At 50.6% G+C, this 18,641-nt stretch overlaps 1 protein-coding gene across 1 annotated transcript; it reads left to right on the top strand.

Moving 5' to 3' along the window:
• The first annotated feature begins 374 nt into the window (after positions 1–374).
• On the top strand, positions 375–18,289 carry ABI3 (ABI family member 3). The gene is made up of 8 exons (XM_038754047.1): positions 375–491; positions 8,029–8,196; positions 10,495–10,671; positions 12,793–12,878; positions 14,047–14,142; positions 14,415–14,602; positions 16,277–16,444; positions 17,949–18,289. Exons 1-8 carry the CDS (start codon positions 375–377, stop codon positions 18,107–18,109), a joined length of 1,161 nt encoding a protein of 386 aa, XP_038609975.1. The 3' UTR covers positions 18,110–18,289.
• Positions 18,290–18,641: the final 352 nt, after the last annotated feature.

Here is an 18,641-nt window from a genome sequence, read left to right as displayed (position 1 = left end):
CACCACCCCTGAAATGGCTTCCTTGGCCCCTGGCTTGTGCCCTGGCCTGTGCCCTGGCCTGTGCCTAGTGATGCTCTGCTTCTGGGCCTAAATGCGGGGAGGGGGTTCCCAGAGGGACCGGGGAATGGGGGGGAGGTGGGGGCGATGTGGGAAGCGGGGGCAGTGGCTGCGGTGGGGGAAATGCTCTAGTAAACTTCCTCTCAGCCCGGAGCCGCCCCTTGCTTTCAGCCACCGGAGGTGTCTGGACGCAAAAGGGGAAAAGGTGGTTGTGGGGACGAAGGGGGTGACAGGGAGGAAGGCGGGGCCCCTGTGGGGATCAAAACCCCCTGTGAGTGGGGGTGGAAGGGGAGGAAGTGGGAGTGGGGAGCTGCAGAATGGCTGAACTACAGCGGCTCAGGGAGCAGGAGATCCCTGCTGCTCGGAAGGCCCTGAAGGACAACGAAAGCAGCCTCCATAAAGTGGCTGACTACTGTGAGGATAACTACCTCCAGGTAGGGAGCCAGCCCCTGACCCCCTCAACTGTAGATCCTGGCTTCCCGGCCCCCCTAACCTTCCAGCCCCCTGACCACCCCCTCCCTATCTCCCTGTCCCTCTCCACCCCTCCAACTCCCCAGCCCCCCTACCTCAGTTCCTTCATCTGTAAAATGGTTATTAATAATAATTATGGTATTTGTTAAGCCCTTACTATGTGCCAAGCAGTGTTCTAAGCACTGGGGTGGATACAGGGTAATCAGGTTGTCCCACGTGGGGTTCACACTTTAAATCCCCATTTTACAGATGAGGTAACTGAGGCACAGAGAAGTTAAGTGACTTGCCCAAGGTCACACAGCAGACAAGTGGCGGGGGCGGGATTAGAACCCATGTCCCCTGACTCCCAAGCCTGTGCTCTTTCCACTAAGCCATGCTGCTTTACAAGTGTTAAGAGTGTGAGCCCCACGTAGGACAGGGACTGTGGCCAACCTGGAGCACGGGTTTTGGAGTCAGAGGGCATGAGTTCAAATCCCGGCTCTGCTAATTGTCAGCTGTGTGACTTTGGGCAAGTCACTCAACTTCTCTGTGCCTCAGTTACCTCATCTGTTAAATGGGGATTGACTGTGAGCCCCCGGTGGGACAACCTGATCACCTTGTAACCCCCCCAGCGCTTAGAACTGCGCTTTGCACATAGTAAGCGCTTAATAAATGCCATTATTATTATTATTATTATTATCTACCCCAGTGCTTAGAACAGCGCCTGGTACCTAGTAAGCGCTTAACAAATACAACAGTTATTGTTATTATTATTACCCCATTCAATTTCCATCCCCATGATGATTGATTGATAATTCCAATGTTCATTGTGGGCAGGGATTGTCACTGTTTCTTGTTGCATTGTACTTTCCCAAGTACAGTGCTCTGCACACAATAAGCTCATAATAAATACGACTGAATGAAGAATGAATGAATAATCCTGGCTCTGATGTTTGTCCACTGTGTAACCTTGGGTAAGTCACTTAATTTCTCACTGTTACCTCATCTGTAAAATGGGGATTGAGTCTTTGAGCCCCGTGCAGGACATGGATTGTGTCCAACCCGATTATCTTGTATCTACCCCGGTGTTTAGTACATTGTCTGGCACATAGCAAGCGCTTAACAAATACCACAATTATTACTATTAACCAACCCCCACTTGCCCCCACAGTCAGGTGGCAGGATGTCAAGGAGGCAGAGGTGGTTGGTGGGGAGCCTCAGAGATCCAGCATCTCTGCAAGCTCAAAGATGAAAAAATGTCCAATCATCATCATCATCATCAATCATATTTATTGAGTGCTTACTGTGTGCAGAGCACTGTACTAAGCGCTTGGGAAGTACAAGTTAGCAACATATAGAGACAGTCCCTACCCAACAGTGGGCTCACAGATTTGCGCCCCTTTAGAAGGGGGGTGGGACCAGGGGTCAAGGGGGCCTGGACCCCACACTCCCTTAACCAGCTGTTTCTCCCTGCTGGGCTAGCAGGGACCAGGGGCAAGGAGCCAGCAGGAATAGGGAAAGGAGGGAAACTAGGAAGGCCACCGACAAATACTCTCCCCAGCTTCAAAGCCTTATTAAAGGCCCATCTCCTCCAAGAAGCCTTCCCTGACTAAATTCCCCTTTCCTCTTCCCCCACTCCCTTCTGCAGTGCCTTGACTTACTCCCTTTGTTCATCCCCCCCACTCCACCCCCACAGCCCAGCAGCACTTATGTACAAATCTGTAAAATTTATATTAATGTCGGTCTCCCCCGCCTCTAGACTGTAAACTTGTTATGGGCAGAGAATGTGTCTGTTTATTGTGGCATTGTACTCTCCCAGGTGCTTAGTGCAGTGCTCTGCACACAGTAAGTGGTCAATAAATAGGACTGAATGAATGAGAAGCAGCATGGCCTTTAGGAAAGAGCAGAGGTCTGGGAGTCTTCTAATCCCGGCTCTGCCACTTGCCTGCTGTGTGGCCTTGGGCAAGTCACCTAACTTCTCTGTGCCTCAGTTACCTCATCTGAAAAATAGGGATTCGGACTGTGGAATGTGTAAAATCTAATCATCTTCTATCTACCCCAGCTCTTAGTACAGAGCCTGGCTCATAATAAGTGCTTAACAGATGTGATTTAAAAAAAAAAAGGAGCTGCCAGGGGAGAATGGTTTTAGAAACATCTTGACTAGCAAGGAAGTGAATGCAAAGGAGATGCAAAACTTTCAGCTAATTAGTACCTCTGGGTCTCAACATCGGCCTGCAGAGGAAAGCAGCTGAGTGGAAAAATGGGCAGTTCTTTCACAGGGAGAAGGCTGCAGAGGAGAAGGCTCTCGTGATGGGCCATGTCCCCTCGTCCCCATCCTGCTGGCCACCCCAGGGCCTGAGTCCAGCCTCTGCTTTTTTTAAAACAAAAGGCATTTGTTAAGCACTTACTATGTACCAGGCACTGAACTAAGAACTGGGGTAGATATGAACTAATCAGGTGGAACACAGTTCCTGCATAGGGCTCACACTCAATTCCCATTTTACAGATGTGGTAATTGAAGCACAGAGCAGTTAAGTGACATGCCCAAGGTCACACTGCAGATAAGTGGAAGAGCCAGAATTAGAACACAGGTCCTTCAGACTCCCGGGCCATGCTCTATCCATTAGGCCACACTCCTTCTCATTGGCTTTAAACCCCTTCCCTTCCTGGTCTCACTCAACACCCTCTCTTCCATGAGGCTTATCCTATTCCTGGACCTTCTCCCCCTCTAGACGATAAGCTCATTGTGGGCAGGGAATGTGGTTATTATATTGTTCTATTGTCCTCTCCCAAGCGCTTAGTACGGTGCTTTGCACACCATAAGCGTTCAGTAAATACGACTGACTGACTGACTGACTACACAGATAACTCCCAAATCTACCTCTCCAGGCCAACTGCTCTCATTCAACCGAGTCTTTCATTCCCTCTTGCCTCCAGGACAACCCCTATCCCCACCCCCACCCCCGTGGGTGTCCTGCCACTGTCTGAAACACTAGATCGAAACTCCAGTCTTCCTTTCCAAATCCCCTCCCTAGCCTCACTCCCCCATCTTCACCCAAACCGCAGCATCCTCCCCATCCCGGAAGGCTGCATCCTCGGCTTCTCAGGTTCTTTAAACCCTCACACTGTGGCTGAATTCATTCATTTATTCATTCCGTCGCATTTATTGAGCGCTTACTGTGCGCAGCACACTGTACTAAACTCTTGGGAGAGCACAATAGAACAATAAATAGACATTCCCTGTCCACAATGAGCTTACAGTCTAGAAGATAATTATGGTACTGTTAAGCACTTACTATGTGCCACTCTCTGTTCTAAGCGCTGGGGTAGATACAAGCTCATTCATTCATTCATTCAATCATATTTATGGAGCGCTTACTTTGTGCAGAGTACTCACTGTACTAAGCACTTGGGAAGTACAAATCGGCAACATATAGAGACGGTCCCTGCCCAACAACGGGCTCACAGTCTAGAAGCTAATCAGGTTGGACACAGTCCCTTTCCCACGTGGGACTCACACACTTATCCCCATTTTACAGGTGGGATAACTGAGGCATAGAGAAGAAGATCAATCAATCAATCAATCAATCAATCAATCGTATTTATTGAGCGCTTACTATGTGCAGAGCACTGTACTAAGCGCTTGGGAAGTACAAATTGGCATCACATAGAGACAGTCCCTACCCAACAGTGGGCTCACAGTCTAAAAGGGGGAGACAGAGAACAGAACCAAACATACCAACAAAATAAAATAAGTAGGATAGAAATGTACAAGTAAAATAAATAAATAAATAAATAAATAGAGTAATAAATATGTACAACCATATATACATATATACAGGTGCTGTGGGGAAGGGAAGGAGGTAAGACGGGGGGATGGAGAGGGGGACGAGGGGGAGAGGAAAGAAGGGGCTCTAAATAAAGGAATAAAGGAATAAAGTGACTTGCCCAAGGTCACACAGCAGACATGTGGCTGAGACTGGATTAGAACCCAAGCCCTTTAGATTACTAGGCCTGTGCTCTATCCACTAGGCCACGCCAATGAGGCTCCCCACCTCAACCCACCACCACCCCTCTGTGTGCCAAGCATTGTTCTAAGCACTAAGGTAACTAGTTATCAGGTTATCAGGTAAGACACAGTCCCTATCCCACATGAGGTTCTTGGTGTAGGTGGGAAGGGCTAAGATTTAATCTCCATTTTACTTAAGAGGACACTGAGTCATATCTACTGAGTGCTTATTTTGTGCAGAATACTGTACTAACTGCTTGGGAGAGTATAATGTAACAGTTAGTAGATATTCCCTGCCCACAAGGAGCTTAAAGTCTAGAGAGGAGCTTACAGTCTAGACACATTCACAGCCCTCAAGGAGCAGACAGTCTCTTCTCCTTCTCCCAGCCTCCTTGGGTGAGTCACAACTTCTTTGAGCCTCAGTTTCCTCATCTGTAAAATGGGGGTCAAATACCTACTCTCCGTTCTGCTTTGACAACAAGCCCCTGTGGGGCAAGGACTGCGTCCGTCCAATCTGATCAGCTTCTATCTACCCCAGTGCTAAGCAACTAATTATAAACCTCATTGTTAGACCGTGAGCTTGTTGTGGGCAGGAAATGCGTCTGTTGTTGCATTGTGCTCTCCCAAGCACTTAATACAGTGCTTTGCACACAGTAAGCACTGAATAAATATGATTGAATGAATGAATAAATGAATATTGTTACTTCCCAAAAACAGCAGTGTGGCTCAGTGGAAAGAGCCCGAGCTTTGGAGTCAGAGGTCATGGGTTTGAATTCCGGCTCCACCACAAGTCTGCTGTGTGACCTTGGGCAAGTCATTTAACTTCTCTGAGCCTCAGTTCCCTCATCTTTAAAAATGGGGATTAAGACTGTGAGCCCCACGTGGGACAATTTGATCACATTGTATCCCCCCCAGCGCTTAGAACAGTGCTTTGCACTGTTTTATTATTATTATTATTATTATTATTATTATTATTATTATTCCCACCCCGCGGTCCCTCCCATGGGTGGGGAGGTGGGGGAAACTGAGCTCTGTCTCCTGAAGAGGGGTCCACAGAGCAAGGAAGGGTGGGACCCAGGCTTCCTGACTCCCACCCTTAGCCACTCAATCTCTAATAATTGTTAAGCTCTTACAATGTGTCAGGCACTGTACTAAGCACTGGGGTAGTTATAAGATAATCAGGTTGGACATAGTAACCGTCCCACAGGGGCTCACAGACTTCATCCCCATTTTACAGATGAGGTAACTGAGGCCCAGAGAAGTAAAGTGACTTGCCCACGGTCACACAGCGGTCAACTGGTGGAGTTAGGTCCTTCTTACTCCCAGGCCTGGGCTCTATCCATTAGACCATTCTGCTTCTCACCTCTGCTCTCCCGCTCTGATCCGCTGGCCCTGTTTGGCTCTCCATGGAGTGCTCAGAGGGTAGATGCATGTCTGGAGCCAGGAGGAAATCAAGGCCAGGGGCTCCATAAGTGAGGCAGGAGGAAGCAGAGAAAGCAGAAGGAAATGGGATACAGACTCCCCGGTGCCCAGCTGGCTAGCGCCTGGTCTGTGTTCCCTCCGAGAACTGCCGACTCTCGGAATTTGTGGCCGTCTGGGCCTCCCCCCACCCCTCTCTGACTCCCAAATCTGTCCTCCGGGATGGGGGAAGGCGAGCTGCAGTTCTCCTTGAATCAGAGAGCCAAAGAGGTTACGTCATGCAGCCCCCTGCCTCGAAGGAAATCAACCTAATTTGGTCTAATGGGCCATTCTCCACTTCTAATATGTGGGACTTGGAAGATAATAATAATAACAACAACACTAATAATAATAATGGCATTTATTAAGCGCTTACTATGTGCAAAGCACTGTTCTAAGCACTGGGGCGGTCACAAGGTGATCAGGTTGTCCCACGGGAGGCTCACGGTCTTAATCCCCATTTGACAGATGAGGGAACTGAGGCACAGAGAAGTGAAGTGACTTGCCCAAAGTCACACAGCTGACAATTGGCAGAGCTGGGATTTGAACCCATGACCTCTGACTCCAGAGCCCGTGCTCTTTCCACTGAGCCATGCTGCTTCTCTAATATAATAGACTTGTTAGAAGCGATCCCTGTCCATAAGGAGTTTACACTCTACCAAGAAGTTAAGTGACTTGCCCAAGTTCACACATCTGGCAAGTGGTGGAGTCAGGATTAGAACTCAGGTCTTCTGATTCCCAGGCCTGCGCTCCCTGGCAGTGGTCTGTCCATTGGACCATGCTGCTTATTCCTGGTGCCCCACCTAAATAATAATAATAATAGTATTTGGTAAGCACTTACTATGTGCCAGGCACTGTACTAAGCACTGGGGATAGATACAAGATAATCAGGTTGGACGCAGTCCCTGTCCCACAGAGGGCTCCCAGTCTCAAGCCCCATTTTATAAATGAGGAAACTAAGCCACAGAGAAGTGAAGTGACTTACCCAAGGTCACTCAGCAGATAAGTGGCAGAGCTGGGATTAGGACCCAGGTCTTTCTGATACCCAAGGCCCAGCTCTATCCACTAGGCAACACTACTTCACTGTCTACATGTTTTGTTTTATTGTCTGTCTCCCCCTTCTAAACTGTGAGCCCGTTACTGGGTAGGGACCATCTCTGTATGTTGCCAACTTGCACTTCCCAAGCACTTAGTACGGTGCTCTGCACACAGTAAGCGCTCAATAAATATGATTGAATGAATGAATGAATGCTGCATCTTGGCCTGGGGCAATAAAATAATAATTAATAATAACTGTGGTATTTGTTAAACACTTACTATGGGCCAGGCACTGTACTAAGATAAGAGCTGGGATGGACTGTGAGCCTGTTGTTGGGTAGGGACCACCTCTATATGTTGCCGATTTGTACTTTCCAAGTGCTTAGTACAGTGCTCTGCACACAGTAAGTGCTCAATAAATACAATTGAATGAATGAATGGATGCAAGCAAATTGGGTTGGACACAGTCCCTGTCATTCATTCATTCATTTGTTCATTCAATCGTATTTATTGAGGGCTTACTGTGTGCAGAGCACTGTACTAAGCATTTGGAGAGTACAATTCAGCAACAACACGGTACTCACAGTCTTAATCCCCATTTTACACATGAGGGAACTGAGGCACAGAGAAGTCAAGTGACTTGCCCAAGGTCACACAGCAGACAAGTGGCGGAGCCGGGATTACAACTTAGGTCCTTCTGACTCCCATGCCTCTGCTCTATCCACTAGGCCACACTACTTTCATTCATTCATTCATTCAATCGTATTTATTGAGCACTTACTGTGCGCAGAGCACTGTACTAAGCTCTTGGGAAGCACAAGTTGGCAACATATAGAGACGGTCCCTACCCAGCAGCGGGCTCACCGTCTAGAAGGGGGAGATCACTGCTGCATCTTGACCTGGGGTGAAGATCCACCCCCAGACGACATTGCTTCAGGATGAGTCCGCGCCCTCAATAAATACGATTGATTGATTGATTGATTGATTGAGCTGAGTGGGCACTTTCTGGGTTGCAGGCGCAGGACAAGAGGAAGGCGCTGGAGGAGACCATGGCCTTCACCACTCAATCCCTGGCCAGCGTGGCCTACCAGATAAGCCACCTGGCCGGACAACTTCTGCGCCTGCTGGACCTGCAGACCACCGGGCTTCGCCAGGTGGAGGCTGAAGTCTGCACCCTCTCCCAGGTGACGGGGGACGGGACAGCCCCCCTGGGGGACAGAACCAACTCCCTGGGGCAGGGGGAGAGGATAGGCTGCAGTTGCACTGAACAAGTCACTCAGCCATTCATTCATTCATTTATTCATTCAATCGTACTTATTGAGCACTTACTGTGTGCTGAACACTGTACTTGGAAGAGTACAGTACAACAATAAACAGACACTTTCCCTGTCCACAATGAGCGTTCAGTCTAGAATAATAATAATAATGATGGCATGACCTCCCTCTGCCCATCCGCCAAGCTATCTCTCTTCCTCCCTTCAAGGCCCTACTGAGAGCTCACCTCCTCCAGGAGGCCTTCCCAGACTGAGCCCCTTCCTTCCTCTCCCCCTCGCCCCCCCTCTCCATCCCCCCATCTTGCCTCCTTCCCTTCCCCACACCTGTATATATGTATATATGTTTGTACATATTTATTACTCTCTTTATTTATCTTACTTGTACATATCTATTCTATTTATTTTATTTTGTTAGTATGTTTGGTTTTGTTCTCTGTCTCCCCCTTCTAGACTGTGAGCCCACTGTTGGGTAGGGACTGTCTCTATATGTTGCCAACTTGTACTTCCCAAGCGCTTAGTACAGTGCTCTGCACACAGTAAGCACTCAATAAATACTATTGATTGATTGATTGATTGATTAAGCACTTACTATGTGCAAAGCACTTCTAAGCGCTGGGGAGGTTACAAGGTGATCAGCTTGTCCCGGGGGTGGGGGAGCTCACAGTTTTAATCCTCATTTTACAGATGAGGTAACTGAGGCACAGAGAAGTTAAGTGACTAGAAGGGAGCTTACAATCTAGAGAGGTACTTACAGTCAGTCAAATGAATTTATTGATCGATCACTGTGGGCAGAGCACTGTGCTAAGCTCTTGGGAGAGTGCAATATAACAAAATAGCAGATGCATTCCCCTCCCACAATGAGTTTACAGTCTAGAGGGGAGATTACAGTCAGTCAATCGTATTTATTGAGCACTCGCTGTGTGCAGAGCACTGTATTAAGCATTTGGGAGAGTGCAATATAACAGTAAAACAATGTAACAGACACATTCCCTGCCCACAGTCATCGCACTCACAACCACACATAGCACCGCATGGGGCATACTGCTTCCTCTCTCCTGTCGGAGCCCAGAGCGCCCTGGTGCCCACACGCAAACACCGGCCCAACCTGCTTGGGACTCGCCCCAGAGTCTGGGAGTGGGCAGTCCCTCCCTTGCCAACTGGTCCATGCCAATCGCTGGGCATAGCGGTGGGCACGGCCCTGGAGGTCCCAGCGTAGGGACCGGGGCAGGAACATCGCCCCCTCCTACCTCACCTTTCTGCTCTCCTACTCCAACCCAGCCCACAGACTTGGCTCCTCTAATGCCAACCTCTTCACTGTACCTTGATCTTGTCTATCTCGCCACCGACTCCTTGTCCACGTCCTGCCTCTGGCCTGGAAAACCCTCCCTCCTCATATCCGACAGACAATTCCTCTCCCCTCCTTCAAAGCCTTATTGAAGGCCCATCTCCTCCAAGAGGCCTTTCCTGACTAAGCCCTCCTTTCCTCTTCTCCCACTCCCTTCTGCATCGCCCTGACTTGTTCCCTTCATTCATCCCCCCTCCCAGCCCCACAGCACTAATGACCATATCTGTCATTTATTTATTTCTATTTATTTCTGTCTCCTCCCCTCTAGACTGCAAGCTCGTTGTGGGCAGGGAATGTGTCTGTTTATTATTGCATCATCCTCTCCCAAGAGCTTAGTTCAATAATAATAATAATAATGATAATAATGGCATTTATTAAGCACTTACTATGTACAAAGCACTGTTCTCCAATGCCCTGCACACATTAAGAGCTCAATAAATTGAATGAATGAATCAGTTGGGTCTCTGCCGGCCCAGACCTTATCCCCTCCCCTCCCCTGGGAGGGGGCACAGGAGTCACCCCCAGACCCACGCCCTTCCCTCTGGCTCGGGACTGCCCGTTCCTGTCGGTCTAATAATAACAGCCGGGAACACGCAGCCGGAAAGGACAGCGACATCCCTCCAACCCCTGAGCCTCCCTTGATCCGTCCGGGATGGCCCACGCCCTGCTCGCCGGCTGTGTGACCCTGGGAATTCCCTTAGCCTCTCTGAGCCTCAGTGAGCCCCCAGCCCCCAGTCCCCAGGCCGGGACATCAGAGCTGCCCACAGGGTCCCAGGCTGGGAGGGGCTGACCGCCTGTGGGCCTCTTTTTCCATCCCCCCGCCTCGGGGCCAAGGGGCACCCTCTCCCTCGTGGTCTCTGCAGACGGTGGGCATGCACATAGAGAAGGTCGCCCGCCGGGACATAGGCACTTTGGCCGCCGTGCAGAGACCGGCATCGCACAAGAAAATCGCTTCCCCAGAAACCTTGCCCACCCGGGGGCCCTACTACCGGAAACCCATCAACTTCGGCAGCCTGGACCACGTTGGACACGGGATCAAGGTGGGTCTACACCGAGGCCGAGTCCCTTCCCCAGACCCCATCCATGGTGCCCCTGGACAATCCCCTCCTGGCACAGCCAGCCACACTCCTCCCCTACACTCCTCCTCCCCAGCCCTGTCCCTGGCTCCCAGCCCCTGCCCAGAATCTTTCACACCCCTGTCAATTATTATGATGGTACTTGTTGAGCACTTACTATGGGCCAAGCACTGTTCTAAGTACTGGGATAGATATGAGTTCATCAGGTTGGATACAATCCCTGTCCCACATGGGGCTGGCGGTCTTAATCTCCTATTTACAGATGAGGTAACTGGGCCCAGAGGAGTGAAATGACTTGCCCAAGGTCACACAGCAGACATAAGAATAATAATGATGGCATTTATTAAGCGCTTACTATGTGCACAGCACTGTTCTAAGGACTGGGAAGGTTACAAGGTGATCAGGTTGTCCAACAGGGCGCTCACAGTGTTCATCCCCATTTTACAGACGAGATAACGGAGGCACAGAGAAGTTAAGTGACTTGCCCAAAGTCACCCAGCTGACAAGTGGCGGAGCCGGGATTTGAACCCATGACCTCTGACTCCAAAGCCCGGCCTCTTTCCACTGAGCCACATGTGGCAGAGGAGAGTTAGAACCCAGGTTCTTCTGACTCCCAGGACTGGGCTGTAGCCACTAAGCCACACTGCTTCCCCTCTCAGTCCGCACCCCAGCACAGCCTCCCAGCCCCACCATAACCCCCACCTGTTTGGCCCCCAGGGCCAACACCTCCTCCAGTGACTCCCCCAGCCTTGGCCATTTTGCTTTTAGAAATTAATTTTTCTTCCTCCCTGCCACTGTGCATCTGCCGGAAGGGGATAGAGGTGGGGAGAGGGGGCGAGGGAGAAGAGAGTAGGGGGAAGATAAGGAGGAAAACGGAGGGGGCAGGGAGAAGAAGGAGGGGAAGGGAGTGGGGAAAGGAGAAGAAGAGATGGAAAAAGGGAGAAGGGAGGGGGAGAAGGAGGACGGGAGAGAAGGGGAAGGGATGGAGTGAAGAGAGTGTAGGGAAGGAGGGTGGGAAGAGGAAAAGAGGGGGAGGGAGGGGGACAAGGGGGAAAAGGGAGAAGCGAGGGGGAGAAGGAGGAAGGGAGAGAAGGGGAAAGGATGGGGAGAGGAGTGCATAGGGAAAGAGGGTGGGAAGAGGAGAAGAGGGAAGGGGAGAAGAGGAAGAGAGGGGGAAGGGGAAAGGGAGGGTGAAGAGAAAGGAAAGAGAAGGTGAAGAGAAAGGGAAGGGAAGGGAGGGGGAGAAGAGAAAGTAGGGAAGAAGGGCGGAGAGAAGGGAGCAGCATGGCCTGGTGGATAGAGTAGGGACTTGGGAGTCAGAAGGGCGTTCCAATTCCGGCTCTGCCACAAGTCTGCTATGTGACTTTGGGCAAGTCGCTTCACTTTCCTGGATTCAGTTCCCTCATCTGTACCATGAGGATTAAGACTGTGAGCCCCATGTGGGACAGGGACTGTGTCCAACCTGATTAGCTTGTATCTACCCCAGCGCTTAGTACAGTACCTGGTGCATAGTAAGGATTAAACAAATACCCTCAAAAGCGGGATGGAGAGAAGAGGAGAGGGCAGGGGAGAGTGGAGGAGGGAGGAGGAGAAGGAGGGAAAGGTGGGGGGAGGGAGAGCCGGGGTGTGTGAGAACAGCCCTAACCCTGACTTCCTCTGGCTCTGAGAAACCGCAGAGCTTTGGGCGCCTCAGCGCTTTCGGGGCCCGCCGCCGCGGTTGGGCCGCCCTCAGAGAGGGCACTAAAGGGAGAGGGGGCAGGGGAGGGGGGCCCACTGCAGTTTGAGCCAGATCAAGACTTCTTTGCACAGAGCACAGAGGTCTTATGTGACCTTGGGCAAGTCGCTTCACTTCTCTGAATCTCATTTACCTCAACTAAGCCCCATGCGGGACATGGACTGTGTCCTGTATCTACTCCAGCGCTTAGTACAGTTGCCTGGCACATAGTAAGCACTAAACAAAAACATTTAAAAGAAAATGACCAGTATTACAATGTGGTCTGCACATAATACGCACTCAGTAAATGCCACTGATTGACCACCGATTGATTATTACAAGCCCGTCCATTGCCCCCTCTCTTCCGGCAGGATCTGAGCACTCGGCTGTCCCGGACGGGAACTCTGTCTCGCAAAAGTGGCAAGGCCGGAGCAGCCCCCGGCTCAGGCACTCTGGGGTGAGATGGTTAGGGTTGGGTCCCTTGTGGTCCCCACTTCCCCACTCCTCACCCCCACTCCACACTCCCTGGCCTCTCTCCCTTTCCCCTTTCCCCATCTCCACCTCCTCCTGCCTCCCACCAACCCACACTTCCCCTCTCCCCCCTTTCCCTCTCCCACCTTTGGACTTGGATCCTTGACCTTGACAATCACCTTGCCCTCTCCTACCTCACCCCGCTGCTCTCTTCATTCTTTCAATTGTATTTATTGAGCACTTACCATGTACAGAGAACTGTACTAAGTGCTTGGGAAAGAACAATACAACCATGAACGGACACATTTCCTGCCCACAACAAGCTCACAGTCTAGAGTGGGGGAACTCCAACCCAGCCTGCACACTCTTGGTCCTCTAAAACCAACCTACTCACTGTACTTTGATCTTGTCTATCTCGCTGCCGACCTCTGGCCCACGTCTTGCCTCTGGCCGGGAACGCCCTCCTTCCTCATATCCGACAATTAATCTCCCCTCCTTCAAGGCCTTATGGAAGGCGCCTCTCCTCCAAGAGGCCTTCCCCGATGAAGCCCTCCTTTCCTCTTCTCCCACTTCCTTCTGCGTCTCCCTGACTTGCTCCCATTATTTATCCTCCCACCCAGCCCTACTGCACTTATGTCCACATCTGTAATTTATTTATTTCTATTCATGTTTGTCTCCCCCTCCAGACAGTAAGCTCACTGTGGGCAGAGACTGTGCCTGTTATATTGTTATATTATACTCTCACAATCGCTTAGTATAGTGCTCTGTACACAGTAAGTGCTCCGTAAATATGATTGACTGACACCTCCTACTCCCTCCCCTCCACTCCTCTCCTTCCCACAAGGGGTGTGGCCCCTCCCTGAGGGTGAGGATAGAGGCACCTCAGCCTGCCCAGACCACTTCCTGATGTCATGGGGACCCCCATTCATTCATTTGATCATACTTATTGAGCACTTACTTCGTTCAGAGCACTGTACTAAGCGCTTGGGAGAGTACAGTACAACAATAAACACATTCCCTTGCCCACAATCTCCAGAAATCCATGGAAGCCCAGCCCCTGAAGTTCCACCCCATCTCCCCTCCCTTTGCCCCCTGGAATCTCCAAGCCTCCATGTCCCCCCTCTCACTGGCTCTCTCCCTCTTGCCCTCCCCAGGCGGGCGGCCCGGGTCCCTGAGCCGGTCCAGTTGCCCATCGTGCCCGAGGGGAAGCTCTCAGCCACCTCCTCTCCCTCCTCACTGACCTCTGGCAGGTGAGACCGCCAAGGGGCAAGTGGGGAAGACCAAGACAGGCCTTGACACCTGCCACTCAGGAGGGGTTGCCTTGGCCCAGGGGAGCCCAAGGCCATTGTGGACCACGGGGCGGGAAAGGGAGCTGGACTGAGGATGGTGGAATCCAGACCAGCCTGCTTCTGGGGGTCGGGGGGAGGAATAAGTGGGATGGGGGAAAGCTGGTTGGGGTCCTGTGGCCAGCTGGGCTCTCAGCCGCATCTCCCCATTCCCCTGGCTCTCTTCTGCTCTCCAGCAGCATCGAGGGAGCCTGCAGTGGTCACTCGGCCAAAGGGTTTACTGACCCTCCGCCCCCACCTTTCGTGCCCCCGGCTCGTCCCTCTGACTGCAACTCTCTGCCACCTCCGGTCCCAGAGGTCTTGGAGCAGCTCCCCTTGCCTCCACCCCCTCCCCCACTGGGAGACCCCTCCTCACTCAACCCAGGTAAGCAACCCTCCCTGGGCCCACTCTGCTCCCTGCCGGGCCCTTCCCCTTGCCTCCCATCGCCCCCACAACAGGATAAAAAGGGGGAGTAGCCACAAAAAGGCACCCCCACTAAGGCTGCTGAAACTCTGAGGTCAGACACCACTGAAGCCCCCAGGACACAGAAGGCAACAGTCGTGTCTACCAACTTATTGTAATAATAATAATATTTATTAAGTGCTTACTATGTGCAAAGCACTGTTCTAAGCACTGGGGAGGTATAAGGTGATCAGGTTGTCCCATGGGGGGCTCACAGCCTTCATCCCCATTTTACAGATGAGGTAACTGAGGCCCAGAGAAGTGAAGTGACTTGCCCAAAGTCACACAGCTGACAATTGGCGGAGTTGGGATTTGAACCCGTGACCTCTGACTCCAAAGCCTGTGCTCTTTCCACTGAGCCACGCTGCTCCTCTTCCTCTCTTCTCTGTACTCTCCCAAGCTCTTTTATTAATAATAATTGTGGTATTTGTTAAACACTTACTATGTGCCAGGCACTGAACTAAGCACTGGGGTAGATAGAAGACAATCAGGTTGGACACAGTCCATGTTCCACAAGGGGCTCACTGACTCAATCCCCATTTTACAGATGAGGTAACTGAGGTCCAGAGAAGTGAAGTGACTTGCCCAAAGTCACGCAGCAGACAAGTGGTGGAGCTGGGATTATAACTCAGGTCTTTCTGATTCCCAGGCCTTTGCTCTATCCACGAGACCATTCTGCCTCTCTTCATACCCAGCGCTTAGTACAGTGCCTGGTACATAGTTAAGCACTTAACAAATACCATTATTATTATTCATACACTCTTCATGCACCCAATACACTCTTGATACATGCTCAGAAAGCACACTGTGGCTCAGTGGAAAGAGCCCTGGCCTAGGAGTCAGAGGACCTGAGTTCTAATTCCGGCTCTGTCGCTTGCCTGCTGTGTGAACTTCACTTCGCTTCTCTCTGCCTCAGTTTCCTCATCTGTTAATGAGGATTCAGTCCCTGTCCTCCCTCCTGCTAAAACCGTGAGCCCCACGGCGGGGCTGACCTGATTGACTTGTCTCCACCCCCGCTCTGAGTACAGTGCTCGGCAAATCGTAAGCGCTTAACCAGTACCACAATTACTATCACGATTATAAATTCTACATACCAGTGACTGACTGACTCCCCCTCATCTTACCTCCTTCCCTTCCCCACAGCACCTGTACATATGTATATATGTTTGTACATATTTATTACTCTATTTATTTATTTTACTTGTACATATCTATTCTATTTATTTTATTTTGTTAGTATGTTTGGTTTGGTTCTCTGTCTCCCCCTTTTAGACTGTGAGCCCACTGTTGGGTAGGGGCTGTCTCTATATGTTGCCAACTTGTACTTCCCAAGCGCTTAGTACAGTGTTCTGCACACAGTAAGCGCTCAATAAATACGATTGATTGATTGGTTGATTGACAACCTTTCCACCCTGGGTCTCTCCCCAACCTCGTGGGGGCTGGCTGTGTTCTGCCCCAAAGCCAGCTGCATCTGCGGTGGTGGGGAGAGGAGAAGGAAGAGGGGGAAGAGGAGGAATGGGGGATACATGGGGGCGGGGGGTGGTCAACCCAGGAGGCAGGAGGTTGTAGCTCTGACCCTTTCCTTTCCATCTTCAGCAGAGTTCATCCCTCCCCCGCCTCCGCCGCTGCCAGAGCTGGTTGTCCCTCTTCCTCTGGACCTGCTGCCCCCTCCTGAGCCGGAGATCCTAGACCTGCCACCCCCTCCACCCCCCAGCTTCGGCCCCGAAGAAACGGCCTGGGAGCCAGACCACTATCTGGAGAAAGGTATGGATCGTCCCAGGTGGGGACCAGGAGGCTGGGAGATGGGGTACCGGGGTCAATCAATCAATCAATCGAATTTATTGAGCGCTTATTGTGTGCAGAGCACTGTACTAAGCGCTTGGGAAGTACAAGTTGGCAACATATAGAGACAGTCCCTACCCAACAGTGGGCTCACAGTCTAATAATGGCATTTATTAAGCGCTTACTATGTGCAAAGCACTGTTCTAAGCACTGGGGAGGTTACAAGGTGATCAGGTTGTCCCACGCGGGGCTCACAGTCTTCATCCCCATTTTACAGATGAGGTAACTGAAGCACAGAGAAGTTAAGTGACTTGCCCCAAGTTACACAGCTGACAATTGGCAGAGTGGGGATTTGAACCTCTGACCTCTGACTCCAAAGCCCGTGCTCTTTCCACTGAGCCATGCTGCTTCCCTTGTTTCATCCCCCTCAGGGGGCCCAGCATGCTAACTTTCCACTCGAGGACTAAGCATGAACAAACCAGCCCATGCAGACATCATGTATGAGACTGGACCCTGCTTTAGTGCTAAAGGAATCACTGGGAAATCACTAGTTGACGGAGACCGTTCTCAGTATGCAGTCCTAGATGCGTGGGAGCACTTTTTCCAGAATCAGGCTTGGGCGCTTGGGAGCACTTTCTCAGCAGCATTTTGAAAGCTGAGCTGCCATCGCATGTTAATTGTTAACTGCTCTCTGTGATGTCATCTGCTTATTTCTTTGCCATTGTATATTAATTGCTAACTGTGCTCTGTGTTATCATCTGCTTATTTTATTATTGTCATCTCATGTTAATTGTTAACTACTCTCTGTGATGTCATCTCCTACTTATTTTATTATGGCTAGTGCATTATTGCTACTGCATGCTAATTGTTAACTACCCGCTGTGCTGTCATTTACCTTGCTGACCTCACCATGAACTATACATAGTTGTACAGATTTATTACTCTATTTATTACTGGTACATATTTACTATTTATTTTGTTAAATAGTAAATAGTGGCTCTGCCACTTAGCTGGGTGACTTTGGGCAAATCACTTAACTTCTCTCCGCCTCAGTTACCTCATCTGTAAAATGGGGATTAAGACTGTGAGCCCCACGTGGGACAAACTTGATTACCTTGTATCCCCCCAGCACTTAGAACAGTGCTTGGCACATAGTAAGCGCCTAACAAATACCAACACTATTATTATTATTATGTGTATAGAGCTTTAATTCTATTTGTTCTATTTTGACACCTGTCTACATGTTTTATTTTATTGTCTGTCTCCCCCTTCTAGACTGTGAGCCCATTGTTGAGTAGGGACTGTCTCTATGTGTTACTGACTTGTACTTCCCAAGCGCTTTGTACAGTGCTCAGCACACAGTAAGTGCTCAATAAATACAATTGAATGAATGAATGAGTTGCAGCCACGGTGTTGTCCCCGGGTGACCGGGGTGAGGCCAGGCTACTGGCAAGGTCCTCACCAATCCCCTCCTGATCCTCCACAGTGGTGACGCTGTACCCCTACACCCGGCAGAAGGACAACGAGCTCTCATTTGACCCCGGGACCATCATCTGTGTCACCCGCCGCTACTCTGATGGCTGGTGTGAGGGGGTCACTGCCGAGGCTGCTGGCTTCTTCCCGGGGAACTACGTGGAGCCTTACTGAGTGCCCCCCATCTGCCCCTCCTACTCCCCTCAGCACCCCACCCCTCTGAAGACCCCCAGAGCTCACGCCCTTACTCAGGGGCTCTCCTCCACTCTGCCCTTCTGCCCTCCATGTAACTGCAGGTTAGAGAACGGGTCTGTTTGTTGTTGTATTGTCCTCTCCAGTGCTCAATAAATACAATTGAATGAAGGAAGGAAGGAAGGACAACCCTTATTCCTCTGGGAAGATGCAGCTAACTCCAAAGCTGGGGAAGGAGAGAGAGAGAGAGAGAGCGAGAGAGAGAGAGAGTGTGTGTGTGTGTGTGTACATAATAATAATGGCATTTGTTAAGCGCTTACTATGTACGAAGCACTGTTCTAAGCGCTGGGGAGGATACAAGATGATCACGTTGTCCCACGTAGGGCTCACAGTCTTAATCCCCATTTTACAGATGAGGGAACTGAGGCTCAGAGCAGTTAAGTGACTTGCCCAAGGTCACATAGGAGACATGCGGCGGAGCTGGTATTCGAACCCATGACCTCTGACTCCCAAG

This window comes from Tachyglossus aculeatus, chromosome 11 (genome assembly GCF_015852505.1).
Source record: "Tachyglossus aculeatus isolate mTacAcu1 chromosome 11, mTacAcu1.pri, whole genome shotgun sequence".
Taxonomy (NCBI): Eukaryota; Metazoa; Chordata; class Mammalia; order Monotremata; family Tachyglossidae; genus Tachyglossus; species Tachyglossus aculeatus.
Note: the sequence above shows the minus strand (reverse complement) of the source record. Positions and strands in the feature narration are given on the sequence as shown.